At 50.9% G+C, this 20,956-nt stretch overlaps 1 protein-coding gene across 1 annotated transcript; it reads right to left on the bottom strand.

The window, feature by feature from the left end:
- Positions 1–296: 296 nt before the first annotated feature.
- Positions 297–20,754, bottom strand: LOC116970308 (zinc finger protein 850-like). The gene is made up of 3 exons (XM_033016977.1): positions 19,419–20,754; positions 18,739–18,807; positions 297–1,763 (listed from the first exon to the last, which is right to left on the bottom strand). The coding sequence occupies exons 1-3, from the start codon at positions 20,745–20,747 to the stop codon at positions 297–299; spliced, it is 2,865 nt and encodes a 954-aa protein (XP_032872868.1). The 5' UTR covers positions 20,748–20,754.
- Positions 20,755–20,956: the final 202 nt, after the last annotated feature.

Raw genomic sequence — 20,956 nt, 5'->3', positions numbered from 1 at the left:
AAAAAAAGAAGTTGTACATAAAATGTATTATGAAAATATATATTAGGCACTTTGGTGCCATATGACTGTACTTACTTCTAATAAAATAAAATATTAAAAAAAAAAAAAAAAAAAAAAAGAAGTATGTACAATCATATGGCACCGAAGTGCCTAATATATATATACAAAGGGTCTCTCTCCGGTGTGTATCCGCTGGTGCTCCCGCAGCCCCCGTCCTCTCTTGTCACAGTGGGAGCAGCTGCTCGCCGGCGTGGGCCCGCCGGTGCTGCCGCAACTCCCGCGAGCTGTCAAACGCCTCACCGCAGTATGGGCGGGCCACAGGTGTGCACGTGCTGGTGAGACAGGGCGTGGGAGTCCATGGCAGAGCCCTCTCCACGCACCGGGCTGGGGACGGGACGGTCGCCGGCGTGAACCCGCTGGTGGGACAGCAGCCTGGAGGAGCGGGTGAAGCCCTTGCCGCACTGGGCGCAGGTGTAGGGGCGCTCGCCGGTGTGGGTGCGCTGGTGCACCAGCAGGCCGCTGGGCTGGGTGAAGCTCTTGCCGCACTGGGCGCAGGTGTAGGGGCGCTCGCCGGTGTGGGTGCGCTGGTGCTGCTGCAGGCAGTCAGAGCGGGTGAAGCCCTTTCCGCACTGGGCGCAAGTGTAGGGGCGTTCACCGGTGTGGGTGCGCTGGTGCTTCAGCAGGGTGTTGGACTGGGTGAAGCCCTTGCCGCACTGGGCGCAGGTGAAGGGCCGCTCGCCGGTGTGGGTGCGCTGGTGCTTCAGCAGATTGCCGTATTGGGTGAAGCCCTTGCCGCACTGGGCACAGGTGTAGGGGCGCTCGCCGGTGTGGGTGCGCTGGTGCTTCAGCAGGGTGTTGGACTGGGTGAAGCCCTTGCCGCACTGGGCGCATATGAAGGGCCGCTCGCCGGTGTGGGTGCGCTGGTGCTTCAGCAGATTGCCGTATTGAGTGAAGCCCTTGCCGCACTGGGCACAGGTGTAGGGGTGCTCGCCGGTGTGGGTGCGCTGGTGCTTCAGCAGGCTGCTGGAGTTGGTGAAGCCCTTGCCGCACTGGGTGCAGGTGTAGGGGCGCTCGCCGGTGTGGGTGCGCTGGTGCTTCAGCAGATTGCCATATTCGGTGAAGCCCTTGCCGCAGTGGGCGCAGGTGTAGGGGCGCTCGCCGGTGTGGGTGCGCTGGTGCTTCAGCAGGTTGCTGGAGTGGGTGAAGGCCTTGCCGCACTGGGCGCAGGTGTAGGGCCGCTCGCCGGTGTGGGTGCGCTGGTGTGTCAGCAGGCTGCTGGACTTGGTGAAGCCCTTGCCGCACTGGGCGCAGGTGTAGGGCCGCTCGCCGGTGTGGGTGCGCTGATGCTCCAGCAGGTTGCTGGACTTGGTGAAGCCCTTGCCGCACTGGGCGCAGGTGAAGGGCCGCTCCCCAGTGTGCAGGCGCCTGTGCATCTTCAGGTCCTTGGGCGACTTGAAGGCTTTGCTGCAGTCGGGGCAGGTGAAGGGCCGCTCACTGCTGTGCACCCGCTGGTGCTCACACAGCACCGACAACTGGGTAAAGCTCTTGCCGCATGTGGAGCAGCCATAGGGCCTCTCGCCCGTGTGCATCCGCCGGTGTCTCTTCAGGGCCATCGCCGTCTTGAAGCTCTGGCCGCAGTCCGTGCAGTCAAAGGGGCGTTCCCCCGTGTGCACCCGCCGGTGGGTCTCCAGCTCGCTCGGGCTCCGGCAGGCCTTGCCACACACGCCGCACTCATAACGCTTCTCCATGTTGTGCCCCGTCATCTGGTCCTCCATCGAAGCTCAGCCCCTCAAAGCTCAGCCCGCACACCGAGCAGATGGGGGGCTCACCTGCACCGTCTGCCCTCAATGGTCACTCACGTCCCCGTCTCTCCGTCCACAGCAACGGCTCCTAAACCCTGCAGGAGGGGAACACAGAGGGTTAACAAGCTGGCAAACAGGACATTACTAACTCGTGAACATTACAAGTGCTTGAGGGGATGCAGGGGAGGGTGGAGACCTGGAGGGTTCTGAGCCTCCGAGGGACAGACAGAGAGAGAGAGAGAGAGAGAGACAGAGAGGAAAACATTTTTCACACACAGAGAGTGGTGAATCTGTGGAATTCTCTGCCACAGAAGGTAGTTGAGGCCACAGTTCATTGGCTATATTTAAGAGGGAGTTAGATGTGGCCCTTGTGGCTAAAGGGATCAGGGGGTATGGAGAGAAGGCAGGTACAGGATACTGAGTTGGATGATCAGCCATGATCATATTGAATGGCGAATGGTGCAGGCTCGAAGGACCGAATGGCCTCTACTCCTGCACCTATTGTCTATGTTTCTAGAGAGAGAGAGACCGAGAGAGAGAAAGGCAGATATAGATCTCTCTCTCTCCCTCTATCTCCCCCTCTCTCCATCTCCCTCTCTCATTCCCTCTCTCCCTCTCTCTCACCATCCAGTGCAGGTCGCCTCCATCTTTGGGGCCGCGGTGTGACGTCATTTCCGGGCTGAGGCCGCCCCGCAGCTCGAACTGGCAGCCTGCGGGGCGGGCGACGTCATATCCGGGGCGGTGCCCCCCCTCCCCTCTCTCTGTGTGAGTGTCTGCGGGGCTGGGACTGGCGGGCGACGTCATTTCCGGGCTGTGTGAGGCCGCCCCGCAGCCTGCGGGTCAACGGGGGCGGAAGATGCGTCATTTCCGGGCTGAGTGAGGCCGCCCCGCTGAAAGATTCTAGAGGGAGGGGGAGGGGCATCAGCCCGGAAATGACGTCACGGACAGACCCCGCCCCCCCTGTTGCCCCGTTGACCCGCAGGCTGCGGGGCGGCCTCACTCAGCCCGGAAATGACGGCATCTGTCGCCCCCCCCCGGCCCCAAGATGGAGGCGACCCGCACTGGACGGTGAGAGAGTGAGAGGGAGAGGGAGAGAGAAAGAGAGGGAGAGATAGAGGGAGAGGGAGAGGGATAGAGGGCATTTATAGGAATGAGAAGAGGGGCGAGGAGGGAGAGATGGAGTGAGAGAGCGGGAGAGAGAGAGAGAGAAGGGGGAGAGAGAGGTAGTGGGGAGAGAAAGGGAGGGAGAGAGAAAGAGGGAGAGAGGGGGAGGAAGTTAGAGGGAGAGAGAGACAGAGTGAGATTGATAGAGAGTGTGGGGAGGGAGATAGGAGGGGTGGAGAGAGAGAGTGTGGGGAGGGAGAGGGATTGAGTAGAGAGGGAGAGAGAGAGATGGAGAGAGGGAGAGAGAGGGAGAAATACATACTTGTATCTATATTGATGCATTTCAAATATATTTTATACTTTGGCAATATAACAATGTTTTTTTATCATGCGAATAACGTTTTAAAATTGAAAATTGAATTGAAATTGATGGAGAAAGAGAGAGAGGGAGGGAGTGAGAGATGGAGGGAGTGAGAAAGAGAGAGAAGGAGCGAGAGATGGAGAGAGCGAGGGAGAGAGAGAGAGGGAGAGATGGAGAGAGAGAAAGATGGATAGAGAGAGTGAGAGAGGGAGGGAGAGAGATGGAGGGAGAAAGAGAGAGAGAGAAAGATGGATAGAGAGAGCGAGAAAGAGGGAGAGTGAGTGAGAGGAGAGAGAGAGAGAGATGGAGGGAGAGAGAGAGATGGAGGGAGAGAGAGAGATAGAGGGAGGGAGTGAGTGAGAAAGAGAGAGATGGTATGAGAAAGAGAGAGATGGAATGATAAAGAGAGAGAGAAGGAGGGAGAGATGGAGAGAGATAGAGGTGGAGGGAGAGGGAGGGAGAGATGGAGTGAGAAAGAGAGATAGAGGGGGGAAGAGAGAGAGAGGGGATAGAGAGGGTGGGGAAGGAGAGATGGAGAGAGCGAAGGGGATAGAGCGAGAGAGAGATGGAGAGAGAGAGGGGGATAAAGAGAGAGAGAGGGTGGGGAGGGAGAGATGCAAAGAGAGAATGGGATATAGAGAGAGAGTGAGAGAAGGGGATAGAGAGAGAGGGAAAGTGGGGGAGATGGCGAGTGAGAAGGGGATAAAGAGAGAGAGGTTGGGGAGAGAGGGATTGAGTAGAGAGAGGGAGAGATAGGTCGATAGAGAGAGGAAGAGGGAGAGAGAGAGGGGCAGAGTGAGAGAGATAGAGGGGTGGAGAGAGAAGGGAGAGGGAGAGACAGAGAGGGGAAGAATTGAGGAGAGAAAGTTCGGAAGGGAGAGGGAGAGAGAGATATCTGAGCGGTGGGGGGCCGAGAGGGGCAGGAATAAGTGGAGAGGGTAGGAGAGAGAGAGGAGACAGTCCGGGGGAGGGAGGGGGTGAGAGGCTGGGGGTTGGGAAAAGGGGTGAAGTGAGTAGCGGGGGGGAAGCAGGGAGCAAAGGAAAGGGGGGGAGGGATTCAAGGGAGAGTGGGTTTGGTGCCATGGGGGGAGGCAGGGAACGGGGGGGGGAGAGGGGTCAAGTGAGTCAAGGAAGGGGGTAGAGAGCCTGGTGGGGGTTCACACTGTTTGGGGGTGGGGAGGAGGGGGGGGGGAGCAAAGGGGGGTAAGGAGCAGGAGGTGGCAGGGGTAAGGGAGCCACAAGGCAAGGCAAGGCAAATTTATTTGTATAGCACCATTCGTGCAAACTGCAATTCAAGGTGCTTTACAGGAAAGAAAAAATAAAATAGTCAATAATTAAAAATTGCAAAATAAGCAATACGACAAATGTATGAATAATAAAACAACGTCAATGAAACAATAAAACGATTTTAAAAAGCACATAAAAGGGTTAAAATTAGACGGTTAAGATTACCTGCATGTCGGGTTATGGAAAAGCTATACTAAACAACAGTGTTTTTAGGCCTGATTTAAATGCGCTTACAGTCTGTGCACACCTCAGGTGTTCAGGGAGCTTGTTCCACAGGTGTGGAGCATAAAAACCCAATGCTGCTTCAGCCTTTTTAGTTCTGACCCTGGGAACACAGAGTAAACCTGTCCCTGAAGACCTGAGGAGTCTAGGCGCCTCATATACAACAAGTAGGTCAGAGATGTATTTTGGACCAAGACCATTCAGTGCCTTGTAGGTCAGTAACAGAATTTTAAAATCTATCCTCTTACACACAGGGAGCCAGTGCAAAGATTTAAGGACAGGTGTAATGTGGTCCATTTTCTTGATGTTGGTCAAGACTCTGGCAGCGGCATTTTGGATAAGCTGCAGTTGTTTAATTGATTTTTTATTGAGACCTGTAAAGATGCCATTACAATAATCTAACCTACTAAAAATATATGCATGAACAAGTTTTTCAGTGTCGTCTTTGGACAGAAATCCCTTGATTCTTGCTATATTTTTTAGATGGTAATAGGCAGATCTGGTAATGGTCTTTATATGGCTGTTAAAATTCAAATCCGAGTCCATAACTACACCAAGATTTCTGGCTTTGTCTGTGGTTTTCAGTGCAATTGAGTTGAGTTGAGCACTCACAGGGAGGAGGTCACATTGTTTGGGGGTGGGGAGGGTGTTGCAGTTTAGTCAAACCAGGGCAGGATCTTCACCGAATGGCGGGGCGCTGGGGCAATAGACAACAGGTGCAGGAGTAGAGGCCATTCGGCCCTTTGAGCCAGCACCACCATTCAATGTGATCATGGCTGATCATCCCAAATCAGTACCCCGTTCCTGCCTTCTCCCCATATCCCCTGACTCTGCTATCTTTAAGAGACCTATCTAGCTCTCTCTTGAATGTATCCAGAGAACCGGCCTCTGAGGCAGGGAATTCCACAGACTCACAACTCTCCGTGAGAAAAAGTGTTTCCTCGTCTCCGTACTAATTGGCTTACCCCTTATTCTTAAACTGCGTGTGTGGCCCCTGGTTCTGGACTCCCCCAACATCGGGAACATGTTTCCTGCCTCTAGCGTGTCCAAACCCTTAACAATCTCGTATATGTTTCAATGAGATGCCCTCTCATCCTTCTAAACTCCACAGAGTGTACAAGCCCACAGCTGCTCCATTCTCTCAGCATATGACAGTCCCGCCACCCCGGGAATTAACCTTGTAAACCTACGCTGCTCTTCCTCAATAGCAAGAATGTCCTTCCTCAAATTAGGGGACCAAAACTGCACACAATACTCCAGATGTGGTCTCACCAAGACCCTGTACAACTGCAGTAGAACCTCCCTGCTCCTGTACAATCCCAGGCAATTTAAGGATAAGGGGGAAATCTTTTAGGACCGAGATGAGAAAAAAAAAATTTCACACACAGAGAGTGGTGAATCTGTGGAATTCTCTGCCACAGAAGGTAGTTGAGGCCACACAGTTCATTGGCTATATTTAAGAGGGAGTTAGATGTGACCCTTATAACCATATAACAATTACAGCACGGAAACAGGCCATCTCGACCCTTCTAGTCCGTGCCGAACACATAATCTCCCCTAGTCCCATATACCTGCGCTCAGACCATAACCCTCCATTCCTTTCCCATCCATATAACTATCCAATTCATTTTTAAATGATAAAAACGAACCTGCCTCCACCACCTTCACTGGAAGCTCATTCCACACAGCTACCACTCTCTGAGTAAAGAAGTTCCCCCTCATGTTACCCCTAAACTTCAGTCCCTTAATTCTCAAGTCATGTCCCCTTGTTTGAATCTTCCCTACTCTCAGTGGGAAAAGCTTTTCCACGTCAACTCTGTCTATCCCTCTCATCATTTAAAAAACCTCTATCAAGTCCCCCCTTAACCTTCTGCGCTCCAAAGAATAAAGCCCTAACTTGTTCAACCTTTCTCTGTAACTTAGTTGCTGAAACCCAGGCAACATTCTAGTAAATCTCCTCTGTACTCTCTCTATTTTGTTGACATCCTTCCTATAATTAGGCGACCAAAATTGTACACCATACTCCAGAATTGGCCTCACCAATGCCTTGTACAATTTTAACATTACATCCCAACTTCTATACTCAATGCTCTGATTTATAAAGGCCAGCACACCAAAAGCTTTCTTTACCACCCTATCTACATGAGATTCCACTTTCAGGGAACTGTGCACAGTTATTCCCAGATCCCTCTGTTCACCTACATTCTTCAATTCCCTACCATTTACCATGTACGTCCTATTTTGATTTGTCCTGCCAAGATGTAGCACCTCACACTTATCAGCATTAAACTCCATCTGCCATCTTTCAGCCCACTCTTCCAACTGGCATAAATCTCTTGTGGCTAAAGGGATCAGGGGGTATGGAGAGAAGGCAGGTACAGGATACTGAGTTGGATGATCAGCCATGATCATATTGAATGGCGAATGGTGCAGGCTCGAAGGGCCGAATGGCCTCTACTCCTGCACCTATTGTCTATGTTTCTATATCCAGCGACCTGCAGTGCAGCGGATCGCCACACGGTGGGAGTGTTGACCACAGAATGGCCGGGCCTGCAGTGCAGCGGATCACCACATGGTGGGAGTGTTGACCACAGAATGGCCGGGCCTGCAGTGCAGCGGATCACCACATGGTGGGAGTGTTGACCACAAACTGGAGCGACTTATTTGATGCATTCAATGCACATTGGAAGTTGCTGTCAAACAATTAGATTTAATTCTGCTCTTTACTGCTAAATGGTTCTTTATTGCCCTGTGGCCCGTTTCCTTTCCCCGCAATACACCCATTCCCCCGATGCCAACATTTGTAAAAGCCCTGAAACCAGGGAAACAGACAAATAGGTGCAGGAGTTGGGCCATTCCGACATTGGTGAGAATATTGAACAGACACAGATCGGTGACGTTTCAATGTTAATGTGAACTAGTCATTAACCACTTGTGTCAAACGGTTAATGATAAGCACCCTAAGCAAAGCATGAAGGACTTTCGGATGAAAGGAAGCTGTGTGATGTATAGAGTGGTCATTCATTGAACTTTGGACTGGACCGATAGTTGTATATGGATGCTCTTGCACAATAAGAAACATAGAAACATAGACAATAGGTGCAGGAGTAGAGGCCATTTGGCCCTTCGAGCCTGCACCATTCGCCATTCAATATGATCATGGCTGATCATCCAACTCAGTATCCTGTACCTGCCTTCTCTCCATACCCCCTGATCCCTTTAGCCACATCTAACTCCCTCTTAAATATAGCCAATGAACTGTGTGGCCTCAACTACCTTCTGTGGCAGAGAATTCCACAGATTCACCACTCTTTATGTGGGAAAAAAATGTTTTCCTCATCTCGGTCCTAAAAGATTTTCTCCTTATCCCTAAACTGTGACCCCTTGTTCTGGACTTCCCCAACATCGGGAACAATCTTCCTGCATCTAGCCTGTCCAACCCCTTAAGAATTTTGTAAGATTCTATAAGATCCCCCCTCAATCTTCTAAATTCTTGCGAGTACAAGCCGAGTCTATCCAGTCTTTCTTCATATGAAAGTCCTGCCATCCCAGGAATCAGTCTGGTGAACCTTCTCTGTACTCCCTCTATAGCAAGAATGCCTTTCCTCAGATTAGGAGACCAAAACTGTACGTAATACTCCAGGTGTGGTCTCACCAAGACCCTGTACAACTGCAGAAGGACCTCTTTGCTCCTGTACAATCCGAGGCATTTTAAGGATAAGGGGGAAATCTTTTAGGACCGAGATGAGAAAAACATTTTTTTTCCCACACAGAGAGTGGTGAATCTGTGGAATTCTCTGCCACAGAAGGTAGTTGAGGCCACAATTAATTGGCTATATTTAAGATGGAGTTAGATGTGGCCCTTGTGGCTAAAGGGATCAGGGGGTATGGAGAGAAGGCAGGTACGGGATACTGAGTTGGATGATCAGCCGTGATCATATTGAATGACGAATGGTGCAGGCTCGAAGGGCCGAATGGCCTCTACTCCTGCACCTGTTGTCTATGTTTCTATGTTTCTATATCCAGGATCCTGCAGTGCAGCGGATCACCACATGGTGGGAGTGTTGTCCACAGAATGGCCGGGCCTGCAGTGCAGCTGATCACCACATGGTGGGAGTGTTAACCACAAACTGGAGCGACTTATTTGATGCATTCAATGCACATTGGAAGTTGCTGTCTAAGGATTTGATTTAATTCTGCTCTTTACTGCAAAATGGTTCTTTATTGCCCTGTGGCCCGTTTCCTTTCCCCGTAATACACCCATTCCCCCGATGCCAACATTTGTAAAAGCCCTGAAACCAGGGAAACAGACAAATAGGTGCAGGAGTGGGCCATTCACATGAAAGTCCTGACATCCCAGTAATCAGTCTGGTGAACCTTCTCTGTACTCCCTCTATGGCAAGAATGTCTTTCCTCAGATTAGGAGACCAAAACTGTACGTAATACTCCAGGTGTGGTCTCACCAAGACCCTGTACAACTGCAGTAGAACCTCCCTGCTCCTATACTCAAATCCTCTATGGCAAGAATGTCTTTCCTCAGATTAGGAGACAAAACTGTACGCAATACTCCAGGGAGCAGGGAGGTTCTACTGCAGTTGTACGGGGTCTTGGTGAGACCACACCTGGAGTATTGCGTACAGTTTTGGTCTCCTAATCTGAGGAAAGACATTCTTGCCATAGAGGCTTTGAGTAAAGAAAGCTTTTGGTATGCTAGCCTTTATAAATCAGAGCATTGAGTATAGAAGCTGGGATGTAATGTTAAAATTGTACAAGGCATTGGTGAGACCAAATCTGGAGTATGGTGTACAATTTTGGTCGCCCAATTATAGGAAGGATGTCAACAAAATAGAGAGAGTACAGAGGAGATTTACTAGAATGTTGCCTGGGTTTCAACAACTAAGTTACAGAGATAGGTTGAATAAGTTAGGTCTTTATTCTCTGGAGCGCAGAAGGTTAAGGGGGGACTTGATAGAGGTCTTTAAAATGATGAGAGGGATAGACAGAGTTGATGTGATCAAGCTTTTCCCTTTGAGAATAGGGAAGATTCAAACAAGAGGACATGACTTCAGAATTAAGGGACAGAAGTTTAGGGGTAACATGAGGGGGAACTTCTTTACTCAGAGAGTGGTAGCGGTGTGGAATGAGCTTCCAGTGGAAGTGGTGGCGGCAGGTTCGTTGGTATCATTTAAGAATAAATTGGATAGGCATATGGATGAGAAGGGAATGGAGGGTTATGGTATGAGTGCAGGCAGGTGGAACTAAGGGGAAAAAATTGTTCGGCGCGGACTTGTAGGGCCGAGATGGCCTGTTTCCGTGCTGTAATTGTTATATGGTTATATGGTTATATGGATATATGAGTATAGGAGCAGGGAGGTTCTACTGCAGTTGTACAGGGTCTTGGTGAGACCACACCTGGAGTATTGCGTACAGTTTTGGTCTCCTAATCTGAGGAAAGACATTCTTGCCATAGAGGGAGTACAGAGAAGGTTCACCAGACTGATTCCTGGGATGTCAGGACTTTCATGTGAAGAAAGATTGGATGAACTCGGTTTGTACAATACAATACAATTACAATACAAATTTATTTGTCATTTGAGCCCCAGTGAGACTCAAACGAAATTTTGTTTCCACAGCCATACAAACAAAAACAATGTCCTACGGACATACACACAATTAAGTTCACACAAACATCCATCACAGTGAACCCACTGTGATGGAAGGCAAAAGTCTTTTCTCTCCCCTGTTCTCCATGTCTCTCCCGATGTCCAAGCCCCAGGCGGGCGATGATAAGTCCCACGGCCATTTTAGGCCGTGCCGGGCGATTTACGGCCCCGCTCCCGGTCTAGAAGTCTCGAAGTTGGAGCCCCCGGCGGGCGCTGGAATGTCCCACGGCCATGAAGCCGCGCCGGGCGATGTACGTCCCCGCTCCGGGTCGTTCCAACCCCGCGACACGGATGGAGAAGTCGCGTTGCGGGAGCTCCGGGAAGCGGTCTCTCTCTCCCCCCGGACCCGTGAGCTCCCGATGTCCCAGTCCACCGGACCTGCGGCTGCGTTGCTGGAGCCTCCGAGCCCCAGGAGTCGAGTCGCAGCAGCGAGTCACCACCGCTCCCCACGCACCGAGGCCGGCCAGCCCCACGATGGTGAGTAGTCCGCAGCTCCGCAGCTCCGCAGTCTCCCGAGCCCCCGGGTCGTTCAGGTTGGAGGCCGCTCCACGGTGCTAGGCCCCAACGACAACGGAGACCCGACAGGGAAAAGGTCGGGTCTCCCGGACAGGGAAGAGATTTTAAACGGTTTCCCCCGCCCCCCACATATACACATTTAAAAACCAGTATTTAAAAAACACCAAACACTACATTTAACTAGACAAAAAATAAAAAAAGACAGACAGGCTGTAGGAGCCGCTGCAACGAGTCGCGCCGCCACCAGGACTCGCTGGAATTCAGAAGATTGAGGGGGGATCTTATAGAAACGTACAAAATTCTTAAGGGGTTGGACAGGCTAGATGCAGGAAGATTGTTCCCGATGTTGGGGAAGTCCAGAACAAGGGGTCACAGTTTAAGGATAAAGGGGAATTTTTTTAGGACCGAGATGAGGAAAACAGAGAGTGGTGAATCTGTGGAATTCTCTCCTGCAGAAGGTAGTTGAGGCCACAGTTCATTGGCTATATTTAAGAGGGAGTTAGATGTGGCCCTTGTGGCTAAAGGGATCAGGGGGTATGGAGAGAAGGCAGGTACAGGATACTGAGTTGGATGATCAGCCATGATCATATTGAATGGCGAATGGTGCAGGCTCGAAGGGCCGAATGGCCTCTACTCCTGCACCTATTGTCTATGTTTCTATGTTTCTTATTGTGCAAGAGCATCCATATACAACTGTCGGTCCAGTCCAAAGTTCAATGAATGACCACTCTACACATCACACACAGCTTCCTTTCACCCGAAAGTCCTTCATGCTTTGCTTAGGGTACTTATCATTAACTGTTTGACACAAGTGGTTAATGACTAGTTCACATTAAAATTGAAACATCACCGATCTGTGTCTGTTCAATATTCTCACCGATGTCGGAACTGGCCCACTCCTGCACCTATTTGTCTGTTTCCCTGGTTTCTGGGCATTTACAAATGTTGGCATCGGGGGAATGGGTGTATTACGGGAAAAGGAAACGGGCCGCAGGGCAATAAAGAACCATTTTGCAGTAAAGAGCAGAATTAAATCAAATCCTTAGACAGCAACTTCCAATGTGCATTGAATGCATCAAATAGGTCGCTCCAGTTTGTGGTCAACACTCCCACCATGTGGTGATCCGCTGCACTGCAGGCCCGGCCATTCTGTGGTCAACACTCCCACCATGTGGTGATGTATTGCACTGGAGGCTCGTCAAATCTGTGGACAACGCTCCCACCATGTGGTGATCCGCTGCACTGCAGGACCCTGGATATAGAAACATAGGCAACAGGTGCAGTAGTAGAGGCCATTCGGCCCTTCGAGCCTGCACCATTCCCCATTCAATATGATCATGGCTGATCATCCAACTCAGTATCCTGTACCTGCCTTCTCTCCATACCCCCTGATCCCTTTAGCCAGAAGGGCCACATCTAACTCCCTTTTAAATATAGCCAATGAACTGTGTGGCCTCAACTACCTTCTGTGGCAGAGAATTCCACAGATTCACCACTCTCTGTGTGTGAAAAAAAAAGTTTTTCTCATCTCGGTCCTAAAAGATTTCCCCCTTATCCTTAAATTGCCTGGGATTGTACAGGAGCAGGGAGGTTCTTCTGCAGTTGTACAGGGTCTTGGTGAGACCACACCTGGAGTACTGTGTGCTGGATAGACTCGGCTTGTACTCGCTAGAATTTAGAAGATTGAGGGGGGATCTTATAGAAACGTACAAAATTCTTAATGGGTTGGACAGGCTAGATGCAGGAAGATTGTTCCCGATGTTGGGGAAGTCCAGAAACATAGAAACATAGAAACATAGAAATTAGGTGCAGGAGTAGGCCATTCGGCCCTTCGAGCCTGCACCGCCATTCAATATGATCATGGCTGATCATCCAACTCAGTATCCCGTACCTGCCTTCTCTCCATACCCTCTGATCCCCTTAGCCACAAGGGCCACATCTAACTCCCTCTTAAATATAGCCAATGAACTGGCCTCGACTACCCTCTGTGGCAGAGAGTTCCAGAGATTCACCACTCTCTGTGTGAAAAAAGTTCTTCTCATCTCGGTTTTAAAGGATTTCCCCCTTATCCTTAAGCTGTGACCCCTTGTCCTGGACTTCCCCAACATCGGGAGCAATCTTCCTGCATCTAGCCTGTCCAACCCATTAAGAATTTTGTAAGTTTCTATAAGATCCCCTCTCAATCTCCTAAATTCTAGAGAGTATAAACCAAGTCTATCCAGTCTTTCTTCATAAGACAGTCCTGACATCCCAGGAATCAGTCTGGTGAACCTTCTCTGCACTCCCTCTATGGCAATAATGTCCTTCCTCAGATTTGGAGACCAAAACTGTACGCAATACTCCAGGTGTGGTCTCACCAAGACCCTGTACAACTGCAGTAGAACCTCCCTGCTCCTATACACAAATCCTTTTGCTATGAAAGCTAACATACCATTCGCTTTCTTCACTGCCTGCTGCACCTGCATGCCCACTTTCAATGACTGGTGTACCATGACACCCAGGTCTCGCTGCATCTCCCCTTTTCCTAGTCGGCCACCATTTAGATAATAGTCTGCTTTCCTGTTTTTGCCACCAAAATGGATAACCTCACATTTATCCACATTATACTGCATCAGCCAAACATTTGCCCACTCACCCAGCCTATCCAAGTCACCTTGCAGTCTCCTAGCATCCTCCTCACAGCTAACACTGCCCCCCAGCTTAGTGTCATCTGCAAACTTGGAGATATTGCCTTCAATTCCCTCATCCAGATCATTAATATATATTGTAAATAGCTGGGGTCCCAGCACTGAGCCTTGCGGTACCCCACTAGTCACTGCCTGCCATTGTGAAAAGGACCCGTTTACTCCTACTCTTTGCTTCCTGTTTGCCAGCCAGTTCTCTATCCACATCAATACTGAACCCCCAATGCCGTGTGCTTTAAGTTTGTATACTAATCTCTTATGTGGGACCTTGTCGAAAGCCTTCTGGAAGTCCAGATACACCACATCCACTGGTTCTCCCCTATCCACGCTACTAGTTACATCCTCGAAAAATTCTATAAGATTCGGCAGACATGATTTACCTTTTGTAAATCCATGCTGACTTTGTCCAATGATTTCACCACTTTCCAAATGTGCTGCTATCCCATCTTTAATAACTGACTCTAGCAGTTTCCCCACTACCGATGTTAGACTAACTGGTCTGTAATCCCCCGTTTTCTCTCTCCCTCCCTTCTTAAAAAGTGGGGTTACATTTGCTACCCGCCAATCCTCAGGAACTACTCCAGAATCTAAAGAGTTTTGAAAGATTATTACTAATGCATCCACTATTTCTGGAGCTACTTCCTTAAGTACTCTGGGATGCAGCCTATCTGGCCCTGGGGATTTATCGGCCTTTAATCCATTCAATTTACCCAACACCACTTCCCGGCTAACCTGGATTTCACTCAATTCCTCCAAATCCTTTGACCCGCGGTCCCCTGCTATTTCCGGCAGATTATTTATGTATTCCTTAGTGAAGACGGAACCAAAGTAGTTATTCAATTGGTCCGCCATATCCTTGTTCCCCATGATCAACTCACCTGTTTCTGACTGCAAGGGACCTACATTTGTTTTAACTAATCTCTTTCTTTTCACATATCTATAAAAACTTTTGCAGTTAGTTTTTATGTTCCCTGCCAGTTTTCTTTCATAATCTATTTTTCCTTTCCTAATTAAGCCTTTTGCCCTCCTCTGCTGGTCTCTGAATTTCTCCCAGTCCTCCGGTATGCTGCTTTTTCTGGCTAATTTGTACGCATCATCCTTCGCTTTGATACTATCCCTGATTTCCCTTGTTATCCACGGATGCACTACCTTCCCTGATTTATTCTTTTGCCAAACTGGGATGAACAATTTTTGTAGTTCATCCATGCAGTCTTTAAATGTCTTCCATTGCATATCCACCGTCAACCCTTTTAGAATTAATTGCCAGTCAATCTTGGCCAATTCACGTCTCATACCCTCAAAGTTACCTTTCTTTAAGTTCAGAACCATTGTTTCTGAATTAACAATGTCACTCTCCATCCTAATGAAGAACTCAACCATATTATGGTCACTCTTGCCCAAGGGGGCACGTACAACAAGACTGCTAACTAGCCCTTCCTCATTACTCAATACCCAGTCTAAAATAGCCTGCTCTCTCGTTGGTTCCTCTACATGTTGATTTAGATAACTATCCCGCATACATTCCAAGAAATCCTCTTCCTCAGCACCCCTGCCAATTTGATTCACCCAATCTATATGTAGATTGAAGTCACCCATTATAACGGTTTTGCCTTTGTTGCACGCATTTCTAATTTCCTGTTTGATACCATCTCCAACTTCACTACTACTGTTAGGTGGCCTGTACACAACACCCACCAGCGTTTTCTGCCCTAGTATTTCGCAGCTCTACCCATACCGATTCCACATCCTCCAAACTAATGTCCTTCCTTTCCATTGCGTTAATCTCCTCTCTAATCAGCAACGCTACCCCACCTCCTTTTCCTTTCTCTCTATCCCTCCTGAATATTGAATATCCCTGGATGTTCAGCTCCCAGCCTTGGTCACCCTGGAGCCATGTCTCCGTGATCCCAACTATATCATAGTCATTAATAGCTATCTGCACATTCAACTCATCCACCTTATTACGAATGCTCCTTGCATTGAGACACAAAGCCTTCAGGCTTGTTTTTACAACACTCTTACCCCTTATACAATTATGTTGAAATGTGGCCTTTTCTGATTTTTGCCCTGGTTTTGTCTGCCTGCCACTTTTACTTTTCACCTTGCTACCTATTGCTTCTACCCTCATTTTACACCCGTCTGTCTCTACGCTCACACATTTAAGAAACCCTTTCCCTTTAACTCCATCCTCCACTATCCCATTCGACACCCCACCCCCCAGAACAAGGGGTCACAGTTTAGGGATAAGGAGAAAACCTTTTAGGACCGAGATGAGGAAAACATTTTTTTTCCCACACAGAGAGTGGTGAATCTGTGGAATTCTCTGCCACAGAAGGTAGTTGAGGCCACAATTCATTGGCTATGTTTAAGAGGGAGTTAGATGTGGCCCTTGTGGCTAAAGGGATCAGGGGGTATGGAGAGAAGGCAGGTACGGGATACTGAGTTGGATGATCAGCCATGATCATATTGAATGGCGAATGGTGCAGGCTCGAAGGGGCCGAATGGCCTCTACTCCTGCACCTATTGTCTATGTTTGTATATCCAGGGACCTGCAGTGCAGCGGATCACCACATGGTGGGAGTGTTGTCCACAGAATGGCCGGACCTGCAGTGCAACGGATCACTACACGGTGGGAGTGTTGACCACAGAATGGCCGGGCCTGCAGTGCAGCGGATCACCACATGGTGGGAGTGTTGACCACAGAATGACCGGGCCTGCAGTGCAGCGGATCACCACATGGTGGGAGTGTTGACCACAAACTGGAGCGACTTATTTGATGCATTCAATGAACATTGGAAGTTGCTGTCTAAAAAGGATTAGATTTAATTCTGCTCTTTACTGCAAAATGGTTCTTTATTGCTCTGTGGCCCGTTTCCTTTCCCAGTAATACACCCATTTCCCCGATGCCAACATTTGTAAAAGCCCTAAAACCAGGGAAACAGACAAATAGGTGCAGGATTTGGGCCATTCCGACATTGGTGTGAATATTGAACAGACACAGATCGGTGGCGTTTCAAAGTTAATGTGAACTAGTCATTAACCACTTGTGTCAAATGGTTAATGATAACTACCCTAAGCAAAGCATGAAGGACTTTCGGGTGAAAGGAAGCTGTGTGTGATGTATAGAGTGGTCATTCATTTAACTTTGGACTGGACCGATAGTTGTACCTGGATGCTCTTGCTCAATAGACACAGAGTGCTGGAGTAACTCAGCGGGTCAGGCAGCATCTGTGGAGAACATGGATAGGTGACGTTTCACAGAGTGCTGGAGTAACTCAGCGGGTCAGGCAGCATCTGTGGAGAACATGGATAGGTGCGTTTCACAGAGTGCTGGAGTAACTCAGCGGGTCAGGCAGCATCACTGGAGAACATGGATAGGTGCGTTTCACAGAGTGCTGGAGTAACTCAGCGGGTCAGGCAGCATCTGTGGAGAACATGGATAGGTGCGTTTCACAGAGTGCTGGAGTAACTCAGCTGGTCAGGCAGCATCTGTGGAGAACATGGATAGGTGCGTTTCACAGAGTGCTGGAGTAACTCAGCTGGTCAGGCAGCATCTGTGGAGAACATGGATAGGTGACGTTTCACAGAGTGCTGGAGTAACTCAGCGGGTCAGGCAGCATCTGTGTGGAGAACATGGATAGGTGACGTTTCACAGAGTGCTGGATCAACTCAGCGGGTCAGGCAGCATCTCTGGAGTGAAGGAACCTTCTTCAGATTGAGAGTCACAGGAGAGTGAGACACAGAGATAAGGAAATGTAAGGTGTTACTCCAGCACTCTGTATTTTATGAATAGTGTCAGGTTAGGAAAATGGGAAGTACAACGAGATCTGTGTGTCCTGGTAGATCAGTCACTGAAAGTAAGCATGCAGGTACAGCAGGCAGTGAAGAAAGCTAATGGCATGTTGGCCTTCATAGGGCGAGGAGTTGAGTTTAGGCGCAAGGAGGACCTACTGCAGTTGTACAGGGCTCTGGTGACACCACACCTGGAGAATTGCGTGCAGTTTTGGTCTCCAAATTTGAGGAAGGATATTCTTGCTATTGAGGGAGCCCAGCGTAGGTTCACAAGGTTAATTCCTGAGATGATGGCGGGACTGACATATGTTGAAAGAATGGGTCGACTGGGTTTGTATTCACTGGAATTCAGAAGGATGAGCGGGTATTTTATAGAATCGTATAAAATTAGTGAGGGGTTGGACAGGGTAGATGCAGGAAACATGTTCCCCATGTTGGGGGAGTCCAGAACTGTTAGGTACATTTCTTAAAACAGACAACTCACAATAAGTTAGATCAACCAACACAAGCTTTACTGATCATTTAGCCGGCGAGAGTGGCAGGGGATACAAAGTCAAGTATGCAACACACACTTAACCCTCCTGGGCCATCACTCTAATGAACAAAGGCACACAGCATCTTTTGTTACTATTTTGGAAACATAGTCACATGTTTATACACAGTTGGAGCAATGGCGTCTAGCACATCAATCACAGAGTATACCCATTCAAAGCATTCTTGTCCCTAACACAATACTTCTTATGCTATGGTTATATCGATCATATGTGGGGAACATGGATAGGTGACGTTTCACAGTGCTGAACTAACTCAGCGGGTCAGGCAGCATCTGTGGGGAACATGGATAGGTGACATTTCGGGTCGGGACCCTTCTTCAGACTGACACGATATTGACAGGTGAGGGGGTGATCGGCAGATAAGTGAAGTAAGTGACAGAGGCGAGGGAAATTAAGGAGATAAAATGATGTGAGATAAGGAGAGAGGAATGTATTGTGCAGCTTTAAGAGACATTGTTCAGGTAGCATTTGGAATATTGCATACAGTTCTGGTCACTCCATTACAGGACTGATGTGGAGGCTTTGGGGAATGTGCAGAGATGGTTAACCAGAATGGTTTAAAAACAAGGAACTGCAGATGCTAGTTTACAAAAAAGGTCACAAATTGCTGGAGTAACTCAGTGGGACAGGCAGCATCTCTGGACAGAAGTACTGAGTGACATTTCGGGTCGAGACTGAGGAGGGTCTCGACCAGAAACGTTACCCATTCCTTCCAGCATTTTGTGTGTGCCTAAACAGCGCCTATCTATCCGCGTGTGCCACCAGGCTGGAGGAGCGGGCAAAGGGCTTGCCACAGAGCGGGCAGTTGAAGGGGCGCTGGCCGGTGTGGGCTAGCCGGTGCTCCAGCAGGTGGTCAAGACGGGTGAAGCCGTTACCACAGGACGGGCAGGGGAAGGGACGCTCACCGCTGTGGGTACGTCGCTGCTGCCACAGGCTGGACATGCGGGTGAAACCCTTGCCACTCATCGCACACAAAGGGTCTCTCTCCGGTGTGTATCCGCTGGAGCGCCTGCTGCCCCCATGCTCTCTTGTCACAGTGGGAGCAGCTGCTCGCCGACATGGGCCCGCCGGTGCTGCCGCAACCCCCGCGAGCTGTCAAACGACTCACCACAGTACGGGCAGTCGTAGGGCTGGCCACTGGTGTGCACGTGCTGGTGAGACAGGGCGTGGGAGGCCATGGCAAAGCGCTCTCCATACACCGGGCTGGGGACGGGACGGTCGCCGGCGTGCACCCGCTGGTGGGACAGCAGGTTGGAGGAACGGGTGAAGCCCTTTCCGCACTCGGCGCAGGTGTAGGGGCGCACGCGGGTGTGGGTGCGCTGGTGATTCTGCAGGTGTCTAGACTGGGTGAAGCCCTTGCCGCACTGGGCGCAGGTGAAGGGGCGCTCGCCAGTGTGGGTGCGCTGGTGATTCTGCAGGTGACTAGACTGGGTGAAGCCCTTGCCGCACTGGGTGCAGGTGTAGGGGCGCTCGCCGGTGTGGGTGCGCCGGTGCACCTGCAGGGTGCCAGAGTTGGTGAAGCCCTTGCCGCACTGGGCGCAGGTGAAGGGGCGCTCGCCAGTGTGGGTGCGCTGGTGCATCAGCAGGTTAGAGGGGCAGGTGAAGCCCTTGCCGCACTGGGCGCAGGTGAAGGGGCGCTCGCCGGTGTGGGTGCGCTGGTGCATCAGCAGGTTAGAGGGCCAGGTGAAGCCCTTGCCGCACAGGGTGCAGGTGTAGGGGTGCTCGCCGGTGTGGGTGCGCTGGTGCATCAGTAGCTGAGTAGACTGGATGAAGCCCTTGCCGCACTGGGTGCAGGTGTAGGGGCGCTTGCCAGTGTGGGTGCGCTGGTGCTTCATCAGGCTCCTGGAGTGGGTGAAGCCCTTGCCGCACTGGCCGCAGGTGAAGGGGCGCTCGCCGGTGTGGGTGCGCTGGTGCACCAGCAGGCTGCTGGAGTGGGTGAAGCCCTTGCCGCACTGGCCGCAGGTGAAGGGGCGCTCGCCGGTGTGGGTGCGCTGGTGCATCAACAGGTTGTCAGAGCGGGTGAAGCCCTTGCCGCACTGGGCACAGGTGTAGGGGCGCACGCGGGTGTGGGTGCGCTGGTGCACCAGCAGGCAGTCAGAGCGGGTGAAGCCCTTGCCGCACTGGGCGCACGTGTAGGGGCGCTCGCCAGTGTGGGTGCGCTGGTGCACCTGCAGGCTGCTGGAGTGGGTGAAGCCCTTGCCGCACTGGGCACAGGTGTAGGGGCGCTCGCCGGTGTGGGAGCGCTGGTGGGACAGCAGCCGGGTGGAGCGGGTGAAGCCCTTGCCGCACTGGGCGCAGGTGTAGGGGCGCTCGCCAGTGTGGGTGCGCTGGTGCACCTGCAGGCTGCTGGACCGGGTGAAGCCCTTGCCGCATTGGGCGCAGGTGTAGGGGCGCTCGCCGGTGTGGGTGCGCTGGTGCCTCAGCAGGATGTTGGGCAACTTGAAGCCTTTGCCGCAGTCGGGGCAGGTGAAGGGCCGCTCACTGCTGTGCACCCGCTGGTGCTCCCACAACGCCGACAACTGGGCAAAGCTCTTGCCGCATGTGGAGCAGCCATAGGGCCTCTCGCCCGTGTGCACCCGCCGGTGGGTCTCCAGGACATTCGCCGTCTTGAAACTCTTGCCGCACTCTGAGCAGTTGAAGGGGTGTTCTCCCGTATGCACCCGCCGATGGGTCTCCAGCTCGCTCGGGCTCCGACAGGCCTTGCCACACACGTCGCACTCATAACGCTTCTCCTTGTTGTGCCCCGTCATGTGGTCCTCCATCGAAGCTCAGCCCGCACATCGAGCACCGGCACCGGCACCCTGTCTGCCCTCAATGGCCGCTCACGTCCCCGTCTCTCCGTCCACAGCAACGACTTCTAAACCCTGCTGGAGGGGAACACAGAGGGTCAACAAGCTGGCAAACAGGACATTACTAGCACATATTGAGTGTGTTTATGGCGGAGGAAACCGTTATATAAATCTGCGCGGCA

Source organism: Amblyraja radiata, unplaced genomic scaffold (genome assembly GCF_010909765.2).
Source record: "Amblyraja radiata isolate CabotCenter1 unplaced genomic scaffold, sAmbRad1.1.pri scaffold_713_ctg1, whole genome shotgun sequence".
NCBI classification, from domain to species: Eukaryota; Metazoa; Chordata; class Chondrichthyes; order Rajiformes; family Rajidae; genus Amblyraja; species Amblyraja radiata.
Note: the sequence above shows the minus strand (reverse complement) of the source record. Positions and strands in the feature narration are given on the sequence as shown.

What these genes read in the sequence shown, in the direction of transcription:
- LOC116970308 (XM_033016977.1), bottom strand. Translation starts at nt 20,747, where the DNA reads ATGGAGGACCACATGACGGGGCACAACAAGGAGAAGCGTTATGAGTGC. An exon ending in CCCAGTGCGGCAAGGGCTTC is followed by an intron (nt 18,808 to 19,418) that starts ACCCAGTCTAGT and finishes CTAGCCCACACC; the next exon opens with GGCCAGCGCCCCTTCAACTG. An exon ending in CCTCCAGCCTGGTGGCACAC is followed by an intron (nt 1,764 to 18,738) that starts GCGGATAGATAG and finishes ATGGAGGACCAG; the next exon opens with ATGACGGGGCACAACATGGA.